Genomic DNA, 12651 nt, shown 5'->3' on the forward strand with positions numbered 1-12651 from the left:
CAGTACGAGGCCAAAGCAAGCCTTTAATCTGTCAACACTGCAAAGTGGCAATATAGCTCTAGTAAAGCAGAGGTGAGTAAATAGACACTTAATCATCTGTGTCTGCCCGCTAACGTTGCAAGGACGTTATGGCGGGGTGATAGAGTTGCCAGAAACTGACAGTGTTGCCATGGCATTGAGTTGTACAGTTTGGCAACACAAATACTGTTGGTTTTTTTTGTTTTTTTTCCTTCTTCTTTTTGAGAGGGAGAAAGGATGTGCTGATGCTGTTTTAGTTCTATCTCACAACCAGGACTGGTAAAAATGACCATCCTTCCACATAAGCTCTCCTGAGGACATCAAAAAATGAAGGACAATTTTCTCAATTGACACGGCAGAGAATCTGTGGTTTTGGTCAGTTTCCATACTCTATTGATTCAGTATGCCTCCTCTGTTCATGTTAACAGAGCTGGAATACCTACTTATCTCAACTGTCTCATTTGAGCCAAGAATATATAATATCATGAAAAAGTTTGTTTATCCCCATGTACAGTCCAGTTAAGAGCTAATCTCCTCTTGGCTTTTATCACAGAGACGGCGGACTACAGCATCAATGTATAGGAAAAGTGTCCTGAAGATGATGATGATGATGATGATGTTCCTTCATATTTGCGTAATGAAAACACAATAATCAGCTGAAACTTTACAAACCAACTGTACAAAGTAAGACCACAGTCTACTTTTTCTTACTCCACCAAGGAAAAGAATGTATAAATGCAATTAAATGTTAATTATCGACAGTGTCAAATATGGACTTTATTGTTAAAAAAACAGGGCTTGACATCAGTTATGACCGAGGTTTAGTCTTAGACTGTTTTGACAGTTCTGGCAGCTGTACAATCACTACTTAGTCCAAACTCCCATTCTTTCTTTCTTTTTTTCCCCTATTGTAACTTACCTATCATAGCATGGCCATTTTGAGTGACTCACTCTCTGTGATTCTTGTGTAGCGTCTGGCATTGCACTGATCCAACACTTTAACAATGCCGTTTTCCATTAGAAGGCATATCAAATCTACTTTTACATTTGTGGGGGTGTGATTATACAGGGGAAGTGTCTCTGGGGTTCAGGCAATCTTATATTCATGATCTATTCAAAAAAGATGTGTCATAGTGGGTTCTCTAGTGTTTCCACAAAGAGAAGGCCAAAGAGGTACCTTATTGTGCAAGAATCCAATATCTACAACTCTGCATTATCTCAACTTCATTACAAGTTTGTTGGTACTTTTGAGCCTTGAAATACATTTCATTAATAGTTAGTGGAAAAAGTTTGATGTGTATTGTTTAAGAAATAAATTGCCAGTCTATATGTAGTAATGTCATAAAAGCAATTATTTTTTTTCAAAAGGCAGCCTGAAATTGACACTCAGTTCATGGCTATATTAAAATAGGGGACTGGTTCATTTTGGATTTTCTCAACAGAGAGATGTTCGATCTTAACATTATCTTCAGCTGGATGGAGAAGCCTTTTATATTTTTCAAAAGGAGTGAATGAAAATCAATGAAAAAAATGTTTCATATGATTCATTTTTTTTTTTGGCTCAATATGAGCTCTGCAATTTCTTCAAACAATTATGAACAATCTAACAACTTCTAAAACCATATCTCCTTTTGGCCAATGGAAGGGCAGGATTTTAAGCAGAGACTCGAAGACACCTTAGCAAGAATTGATTGTCCCTCTCTGTTCGGTTGCAATAGCTAGAGAAAATAAATGAAATGTGCTGATCAATCTTGTCAACTAAGTGCAACACTTGTCAATGGTTCTAGTTTTACAATAGGGGCCTTTGTGTTTTCTGAACCATTAGCTATGACTGACTTGGCAGACTAGACATTGATCGTCAGAGGCGCCTCGCTTTTGAATGCACTGGTAATCATTTCAGAAAACAAAAATAGAGAACACGCTCACACATGACTTTGCAACACTTCGATGTGTGTCTGGAGGATGAGAAAAACTGTTTTTACTTCTGTGTGATGTTTCTGTGTTTGACTTAAGCGCAACGTCCTCCATATGCCAAATAATGACATATGAAATTATGATATATGTGATATACGGTCAAAATACGGTCATACGGTCAAAATTCTCCAGCGTTCCAAAGAACCGCATGGTAAATCTCTCAAGTCCCTTTTGCGTATACATTACACTTACCAGCCGGGAGTTGAGTGAAATGTAGTAATGACTTTCACCTTCACTCTCTATCAATAATGCTTTGGGGAGCGAGTGAGGCTTAGGATGCTGTCAAAGCTGTGTTTATTAAAAGCGACTCATGATAATGCCCTCTGCAATTTTACTCAAGCATTTAAAGGTGCTATAAATCTCTCCTTTTCCATTAGTCTTTCAGTAATCACAAAACAAAGTGACAATGCATATGTTTAACATTATCTGCTCTCCCTTTCAGGGGGGTAATGGAGAGGGAATGCCTTGTTCGGTGAAGGAGTTCTGAGTGATGATGATGATGATGTCGCTTTTTTTCGGCCGTCCCTCCATCTTGCGTCTGCCGGCACCCACCTGCCACCGCTGCTGATCAGAGTCATCGATCAGTTCCACTCATCAGTTGGGCTAATGGAGAGCCCAGCTGAAGGCCTTCAGAGAGGGCAGCTACAACGTTACAATGTCTTGTTTGCCAGCACAGTCAACATTTTGTATTTCTGGGAGCAGCAGTCAATGAATCTTGATAATGCGAAAGGCAGGGGCACATAACTCACATTGATTGCCCTTATATTGTGCCAGGGGGTCATAAATCTGAACCTGCAGACATGAATATGCATTGGAACCCATTTCAAGTGGTTGGTGCACGCAGCTCCAAATAATACAAACATTTTGATTGTCATCAGCATTCAAACAAAGTAGACATGAACAATATTTACTTTTTGCTGCTTAATTTAAATTGTCAATGTAAAATGTTAAATTATATTTCATGATGGGTCATTTTAGTTAATTTCATACAGAACAGTGCTATGAGACTTCGTTCATTAACATGCAAATATTTACCTCTGAATCCAACCCAGTAATGACTGTGAGAGATTTCTGATAATGTATTGGCAAGCAAATGGATGGCATATTCAACAACGATAGTTTAACATTGAGGACTGTATGTTCAGCTGATGATTATTATGTTCCTGTACACTCACAGTTATGATGGTAATCAATCTTGTGTCCCTTCAAGCAGATGGCCACCAACTCACGAATGAAGAAGACTGTAAAGGACTGCGCAAGGATTATTTGAAATACATCGTGACAGTAATAAACTGCCTGTGTCACAGAGGAGAATAAATACACTTATCATTCGATTTCATTACTCGGATGCAGTCGATAGCTACACGGTGTGGAGGTTTGGGAGGGTCCGGGGGTGTGGAGGTGCAGAGGGCTGGCATACTTTCTCGAAGTGATCGTCGTCATGTTTCACTCGCGGCATGTGGATGACTGCACCGTATAAAGCATGAAAAATGGACAGACAGATAGGCAATAAGCAGTTATGTGGGCTTAATGTGCTCATTGACACAGACAGAGTGCCCCAAATAAAGGAGAGAAGCACTCTGCTTTGTCATTGCCTCTGACTCCTCGTCCATATTATTATTGTCCTTTATGTAAATACTTCGGTATGTTTTATCCTCTTAGAGTAAATAATTTCAGTGTAATGAGACAATATAATGTTTATTTTGAAAAAGACGTAGGCGACACGAGTGTCCGTCTACAAACTGAAGTCTGAGCATAAGCATTTTTCTCTGGAGTTTTGGACTCATATGCTTTCAATAGAGCGTGGAAGAGTAAGAGTAATTTCAAAAGTGTTACAACAAACTCTACATAGATGAGGATTGATTCACATCACAAATCGTAATTTAATAATTTAGAATCGATAGTATCAGTAACTTCTAAATTGTTAGCTTACACTGATGATTGAGTTAGCCTTAAAGATCACATTTATTAAATAAATAAATAAATAAATAAAGTTAGGTATATGCGCATTCAAGTGCATTGTCCACGCACGGACTGCAAATATTTTGCGCAATGACGCATGTGCCTCAGGTGGCCATTTAGAGAAACCTGCGCCTACCACTCATAGTACCTTCAACAAAGTAATTAACACTCTCCTCGAGATGTTTTAATGTGTGTAAGTAGTGCCGTTTCTGTATAAAATACTTTTCGAATTCATAAAACACGAAGGAAAGCGCGGTTTGAACAACTAATAACTGATTTTTTGTCGTTTACTGTCGTACCAGATCAGAAGTCGTTTGGCTGACAGTATGGAAAGCTGACTTCGATAGTGGTAAGAAATTGCACTTTCTTCCTGTTCAGATGCCGCATACCAAATGTGAGAGAATTCCCAAGGATCGCACTAAAGAGTCGACGAATTTCCTGATATTTCAACTGCTGACTCCGTCAAGAGAATTATTTGTGGTGGCTAAAAGTACCGCAGGCGCAGTCCCCTTCCACATTTGCACGGGATTCCAGCCCGGTTGTTGCGGCGTCTGAGCCAGCCGACAGATAGCATCAGCGGTAGGAGGGGATACAGAGACTCCTGCAGGCTAATTGTAACGGCCAGCGTTCGCAGGTAGAGCACTGATCCGTCTGTGTGAAGAACCGGGGCTTAATCTAAGCGAAACTGATTTGAGACTTGAGAGAGAGAGAGGAAAAAACTGGGAGAATGTTTCACCAAGTACAATGAGTGCAAATTTGTCGCAGGCAGTCAAATCCTCATATGACTCCCACGAATACAAATTTGATGAGCAATTCTGAGACGTCCTTGGATTCCTAAAAAAGTGGATCCCACTTCTTCTCAATCATGAGAAACACTTGGTTGTCGCCCCGGAGTGCAATTTTGGAATACTGGACAACGGTCATTGTATGTCTTTTTTGGATTCAGTGTTCTTGCGGAATGCCTCATGTCATACGAATAGGTAAGAAATGTCTATGCACACTGGTTTAAAACTGAGTTTGAGTGTCGACGAGACTTGAGATCAAATTTCCTTCCATTTGAGCAAATCTAGATCGTGACTATTTCAGTGACTGTACTGTCTTGTAGTATGGTATAGCTATTTGTTCATCATCTTATTCACATATTGTTTTTAATCACGCCGTTGATCTGATGCAGTAAATGTCAAAGTGCGATTTTCAAATTGACCTGGTGGGTAGGTCCTCTGCTCGAATAACGGTATCGAGTCAACCGTGATAAAGTAACTTTGCATAATGATAATCATTAAGGGTAATATGCAGATGCCAAACTTTAAAACGATGCGGTGGATCTACCCCCACTGTTACATTTTGTATTTTTATGACCAATTAAGCGAGTGCCATGTTGATTAAAGTGTTACCATTTTTTTTAAATGACTGTCTTCAAAATGGCTTTGTTTTTTACAATGACTGTAAGACATTAGAAGGACAAAAACACGAATGGAATGCAAGCCACAAAGATTCTGTCCTTTATTTCTGAAAGACGTCAGGGACAGTTGATATGCATGCCTTAGAAACAGACCCGTGAAGTGGAAAGTTTGCAAGAAACCTCGCCATTACGCAGACGGCACACCACAAGACGCTTCTAAGCTTTTCTTTTTTGTCTATTTAACTTTGTGTTGTTTCATTCTGAATCCAAAAAGTACATCCGCAGTGCTCCCTCGTGCTTTTTTAACACGCAGAGAAAAACAACAACATCAACAACAAAAATAGCCTATTTCTCATTTGGGGTCCGGCGAGGCGATGAAACAATACGCGTCGCGAGGAGACAGGAGCCGAAGGAAGATCAATACGTTTTTGTCTCGAGGCAGATTACTTTTGACATGTGGCATGGTGCTATGCTGGACAATTACTCAAAAACCCTTTAAAACACATTAACATCTCTAAACATTCACTCGAAGAACACGGCCGCATAAAAAATCATTTCACAAGTAATCCGACGTAATATGAAAGTAGCTTAATTTTCTGTAACCCCCCCCGCACACACACACACACACACACACACACGCACGCATATATTTTTCTCTGAGACGTTATAGTTGTGGGTTGTAATATAATTATAAATACATCACTTTACAGTGGTTCTTCATTTGCCATCGGTTGGGCCGTCTTTGTGTGTCTCATATAAGTAGTACAGTTAGGTTGTGACTGATGGAGAAAGATGATCAGTTTCAGCTTCTGATCTTAAGTATTTCAGTTCGTCAGTATTATAGTGGGCGTTTGCATTGGCTGAAGATTGATGTCTGTAACTTTGACATATATGACACGGTAGTGAAGATATGTGATGTCTGTCTCAGCGCAGATTTGTGGGCTTTGTACTACTAGTGTAAACTGAATCGTTTTCGCAGCAGTTGCTGTTGTATTTCTGCAGTGCAGTCAACAAAAAATCCCAAACAAAAAGTGACAGGATTTTTTTTCTCTGAAATGACAGAACTGAGTCAAATTTACCCTGAAATGTATTAAAATAAAGCAGTAACCATGAGCAGTGTTCTCTCTCTCTCTCTCTCTCTAAAACACACACACACAATCATGTGCATTCACACACATGCACAGACATACACCAATACACAGACACACACAGACACACTCGCATGCGCACACACACACACACACACACACACACACGTGTGGCATCCTGTTTTTTAAGTGTGGGTTTGACAGTGAGGGAAATAACGGAACTTCAGAAGGTCATTTTTAATATGCATAGAATTATACAATGGTTTAGATTTATTTCTGCATGCTGCGAGGCTGTCAGAATTTTACCACTGTGCTTTCTTGTATTTTTGCTGACATACTTGTTTTTGTTCATTTACATGTACATTGTAGTCTGGATTTGGATTTATTTGGATGTGGTGTGTGGATTTGTTCATATATATGTATATGTTTGCGGTGTTTTTAACAGTTCTGCGTTAGTACAAATATGGAATTATCACATGCATGCATGGGCATTTGTAAACATGCATTGTCCTGATCATGTTCCTTTACAAATATATTCAGTAAGTTTATATGTACATCATCTTTTATACATTTCAGTGTCTCAGCTGTTCCCCTTTAAGCCACAAGAGGGCTCTGTTTAAGCCGGAGGACAATGGGCAGCGAGGGACTTGCCCACGCCTCTGAGATCATAACTGTCACAAAGGTGGCATTCATTAAGGAGGGCTTCTGCCCAGAAAGAAAGCGAATGGATGTGTATGTGTGTGTGTGTGTGTGTGTGTGTGGTGTGTGTGGTGTGTGGTGTGTGTGCGAGTTTGTGTGTGGTTGTCGGCACACTGTCTTCTCTCTGTGATTTAGACTGAATGTGTGTCTGTACACCATCTGTGTAATGGTGGGTATCCAAGGTGGGCTCTTCTCCATTGATTTCACTGTTTTTACAATGCTCTTCAGCGAGGCCAGATGGTCGATCAAACTCACTCTCCACGCTTGTAAACGTCTGAAGGAGGAGATGACTATTTTTTTTTTCTCTCTCCTGCTCTCTTGTTTTCAGCTGCATTGCTTTTGCCTTCTTACTTAACCAAAGCTGAAACTCATAGTTGCTCAGCGCCACTGTAGAGACAATGTTGTGTATATATATGTGTGTGTGTGTGTGTGTGTGTGTGTGTGTATGAGTATGGTGATGAATGCTCCAGCACTGATTTAGACGCTGTGGTGGTGTTTTGCTGCAGTGAACATTTTGCGGGTGGTGCCTTTTTCCTTTTTTTTTTTTTCTGATCAGCAAAATGTTTTAGTCATTACACAGAGTTGTGAGGTGCTTCATGTTGGTGTACAGAAGAAAGAAAGAAAAAAAAAAAACCCCAAACATATGATTAAATTTAATGAACACAGTTGAAAATATAATCCCTTTTTCAAACACATCCTTGTGTGTTCTGTCTCGTGACATTTGACAGATGGTGGAACGTGTGATACAGATATATTTACGTTACATTTGCTGCCGTGGTGTACAGGTCAGAAACCAAACAGGCAATCTTTTGAAATCTCTCATCTGGCAACCATTTTCAGATCCATATTAACTGACATCGTTGTTGCATTATCTCCTGTTCAGGCAGACGATTGATGAAGCTAATTTATGGCCTCTGGCCCTTTTTTCTTCTTTATTTCTGATTGCGGGAGATCAAAGCAAGACAGGGATTTATTGAATAATCAATTGCTTTATCTACCTAATACTTAAAGTGCTTCATCACTGCCAGTTAACCAATCTGGTTCATGATTTTATATCGCTTTTGTTTCTGTTACTGTTTTCCCAGAGCAACAGCTGACCTGGTTTAAATTTATCATCAAGTTTTATTTCTTCAAGACTGCTGAAGTGTTAATATGGAGGGTTATGTGACGGACTATGTCCATCGTTTTGTACGCTTACTGTTCAACAAGCAAAACATGAACTTTACAAATAACATCGTTGTTTCTCGTGAGAGCTCAATTTTCAGAATATTAGTAGTCTGTTCTACAAACATAAAAAAAAAATTATATTCAATAGACCTTTTGAAAATGTGTGGTGAGATATACAGACTGGCCTTTTGAAATGAATTGACTTTTTTATGGCACCACTTGTATTAAAGAATATAATTCTATATTCTAGATACTAGGAAGTATACCAAAATGTCTGTTTTGTGAAGTGTGAAATTTATGGTCTTCCCAAGGACATGTCTTCTAGAGATCATGAAGTGCTTAATATCAAATGGGCCAGAAATTGAATGATATGAAACAAAAACTCATCATTGTGCTTACAACCTACTCACAACAAAGCCGGAGTCCGTCTAAATTATTCAGCTTGGCACTGATACCAGGTTGAAATAATTGTACAGGAGAAGGAAAACAGGGGAGAAAGGAGATTAAATTAGAGAGAAGCTGACAACAAGAAGCGAAACATCACAAGTTCTATCAAATTAAGATGGCCATCAATTGAGGAGTAGAAATGAATTATTCATTTTCATGTAAATTTAATCGCTGCACAGACAGGAGAGAGTAGAGACAGACACCTCTTAGCACAGATGGGGGTCTGAGAGTCAGCACTCTGCATTTGAACAGAGCTAGGGACAGGTCACTGAAAAGCTGAGCCCAGTGCATAGGCGCTTTGATGTATAATACTGAGGGCTCTGTTTTTCTAGCCTGCAGAGGCCGATTAGAGAAACAAGGGAGAGTGAGAAGGGGTTTGTGTCACCCAGACAAAGGAGCGGATACCAAAACCCACACATACACAAACATACACATACATACACACACACACACACAGACTAACAGGTGCTAGATTTTCACAGAAACTGTTCATACGTCCCCCTCCATTAAAAGCACTTGGTGGCCTTGGTATTAGCTTTAATATACTTAATGAGAAGCAACAGATGTCAGTTTAGTTCTGTAGGAAGGCCTCGTTCAAATGCACCATGTCCTGTACCTTTAAGTCAGCGGGACAGTCTACTCACGCCAGAGGTGAGACCTGTTCAGAGAACGGGTTCCGAGACCAGCGAGCTATCTGCTAATGTGCCATAACCTTGAACACAACAACAACAACTCTCCCCCTCCATTCCCTAGTGCGCATACACACACACACACACACACACACACACACACACACACACACACACACACAAGCACACACACACAGATTACATTAACCTTCTGTACAGAAGTTCTAATCTGAAAACTCTATATTATGTGGAATGAAATTGTTCTTTTGCAGAAGTATGATTCTTGTCTTGATCTTCTTGCTATCTCAAAAATAATAACCTGTTTTAATGGATGAGACAAACGCTTCCTTAAAACCTATGGCAAGTGTAGAAGTTTGCATTATACCCTCTCCAAAACAATGGAAGAGAATGTATCATTCAATTTGTAAACGAGTGACTAGGAAGATATTACAGCAGATTATTGGAGTATCTTGTAAACCCAAAGAATATGTTACCATTTGGGAAATGGTCTTTCTTGGCCGTTCTAATTTCATATAATTGAGACCTAATTGGTTTTATTCATCATGAATCATAAGGACCATCCTCTGATGGCCGGTGGAGACTGCTGATAATGTAACGGAGATCCCAAACTGGAAGATAATCCTTTGACACAGTGGGCCCTCTCTCTGTTGGTAACATCGCCGTGTTCTCGTAGCAGATGGTGTTTTCATATCACGCTACAAAGTGTGTGTTCCACAGAAAAAGGTCTGAGGGGAACATATGCTCCTGATAATGATTTAAATAAATAAAACGGTGTGACTCTCTCACACTGATTCATCCATGGACCCCCCCCCCCCCCCCCCCCCCCTTTGGAATAGTGACAGAAGGGGACGGAACCTGTTTCGGATGACACAAAACCCCAAGAAGCCCTGATACATCACCTGACAAGTAGAACTTGCGGATATGGGGGGGGGGGGGGGGGGGGGGGGGGGGCATTGGAGGAGAATTAGATAATATTGGGAGGTTTCTTGTTTTGTTTTTTTTTTTCCCCACATTCTCCATCTCCAGGGATGGGCGCCGTTATTGCCGGATCTGTGCCCCTCTGGATTTGACAGCTTGGCGAAATTCATAGGTTGTCAGTGTTGTTGGTTTCTGTTTATCTATCATTCTTTCTCTCTTCTTTTTTTTTTTTTTTTTTTTTTTTTTTTACTTCTGTGGGTGGTGCTGCTTCACCAGACAGAATCAAATTTCATGTTGTCCCCATTTGTCTTTATTACGAGCCCCTGTCTCACCCATCCGACTCCCAGTCACAGCCATCACCCTGGCTCTGCTGGGAAAGTCAAATAGAATTAAAGCAGTCAAACGGGAATGCTCAACCCTCCAACCAATGTTGGAGACTTTTATGGACACAGGTTGCACTGACATGCAGAGGGGACAGTGACAAGGACATGGTGTTATTGTTTTATGCATTTTTCTTTTTTTTTTTTTTTTTAGTCTCGTACCCCCCTTAAACAACAACCATAACAACACAGGCACATGCAAACATACACGCACGCGCACGCCACACGCAGGCGCATATGCCTGTGTACACACACACACACACACACACACACACACACACACACACACACACACACAGAGATTAAATATCCGCTATGTGTTGCCCTGTGAAAACCCATAAACGGGGAGAGAACTCTGTGCTGGTGAAGCTTGGCAAACTCTTATTTAGTTTGTTAATTAGCTCGAACCTTTTGATCCCAATTTAAAAACCTGCCACGTTGCCGCGCTTGCCTCTTTTGTGTGTTGCCCCGAGCAAGATAAAACGGCTTCTTTTTTTTTCTCTTCTCCTTTCAAATAGCGTGGCATTCAACAGAGCTGCCACCCCCTCACTCCCCAACCCCCCCACCCCACCCCCCCACCCCCCCACCTGAGGAGGACTGCCTTGTCCGTCTCCAGACATGATCAGTGCCTGCAGAAATCTGTGTTAAAGCGGGAGCTCGCAGCTAAGGCTTCCTTGTTACCTTGGTAATACAATGGCAGACCTTTTCCTCTGACTTAATCAGACATTGACATTAAGGATTCATTGGCCATGGCAAAGACCGTATTTAGCAAACCGTGTTGCAGAAGAGGTGGCGGAGAAGCCGACTGCATTGACCCTCGCTGTCTCTAGCAGACTGGGAAATGGCAGGGTCCTTTGGAGGAGTTCCACGCTTCCATGACCAGAAAGAGGTACATGCGCAAAATCAGCCCCGTTTCCAGGCTGAAAAATAGCCATGGGAAAGCGGAGTGCGGCAAAGAGCCTAGCGTATATGCAGCTCTTTCTACCAATCTCACGAAAAAATAAACAAATAAACAAACAAATAAATAAATAAATAAATAAACCAGCAACAACAACAACAACAAAAGAGATTCTTCTCTGCTTTTTCTAATTGGTCGCAATAACAACTAACTATTACTTTACAAGCTCTTGGCTGAGAGATTGCGCTTTCCTAGTTTATTGGTACTTGAAGAAGGGTTAGGAGGTCAAGAAGCACAGAGAAAAACTCTGTGAACTCCACGAGTTCAAGAGTTCTTTTTTTTTTTTTTGTTTTTTTTTGCAGGTCTGCCGTATTGTTCCTTTAAGCGTCGACAAGAGCTTTGGAACCTTCATTGTCACAGAGGCAAAGCACTCAAGGCTGCCTAAAGCCATTTTGTTGTTCCAATGCTTTTGGCATGAATTCTAAATTCTTCAGAGAGTATGTATCTATTCATATGAGCATTTTCTGACGAAAAAAAAAAAAAGCCCTTGCGTAACAACCGTGCACTGAAAGCATACAGGTATGATCAGTAAATCAGCAACTTTGGTCTAGAGTGAAGAGTAGTACTTGAAAACCGTATTGATTTTTCTCAATAGCTGGCTCGTACAGTGAGGTTACACAAAATTGTTTGGCACCTCTGAAGACTGGTATAATTCATTTTAGCGGTGCGTTAGCTTCCATCTGTTCCTATCATCTAGCTGCACTGTGGATGAGAGGCGATTTTCGGCGTGGCACCGTAGAGAAGGGTAGAGGCGGCATGTTGATTTCTCTGAGAATATAGTGGTTAACCACAGAAAGCACAGGACTCAGTGTCTTAGCGCTGACCACCTGCACGCGCTGAGACTTGGTCTTGTCAGGCATGAAATGGAGGTTGTGTTTGATACACAAGCAAGAGGAAAGGCAGAAACTGGAAGGATTTACAGGGGATTTTGAAAATGAAGCAGGACCACATGTTTGCTGTCAGGGAAAAAAAAAAAAATGTACGAGTG

General features: G+C 40.7%; 1 protein-coding gene across 1 annotated transcript in view; it reads left to right on the forward strand.

Annotated features, from left to right (window-relative positions):
• Window positions 1-4819: 4819 nt before the first annotated feature.
• grik3 (glutamate ionotropic receptor kainate type subunit 3) overlaps window positions 4820-12651 on the forward strand; it is a 72615-nt gene continuing 64783 nt past the window's right edge. Inside the window, exon 1 of the mRNA XM_030781207.1 lies at window positions 4820-4934. Within this exon, the coding sequence (XP_030637067.1) occupies window positions 4820-4934 (115 nt within the window). The remainder of the gene's footprint in view (window positions 4935-12651) is intronic.

Source organism: Chanos chanos, chromosome 8 (genome assembly GCF_902362185.1).
Source record: "Chanos chanos chromosome 8, fChaCha1.1, whole genome shotgun sequence".
In the NCBI taxonomy this organism is placed as follows: Eukaryota; Metazoa; Chordata; class Actinopteri; order Gonorynchiformes; family Chanidae; genus Chanos; species Chanos chanos.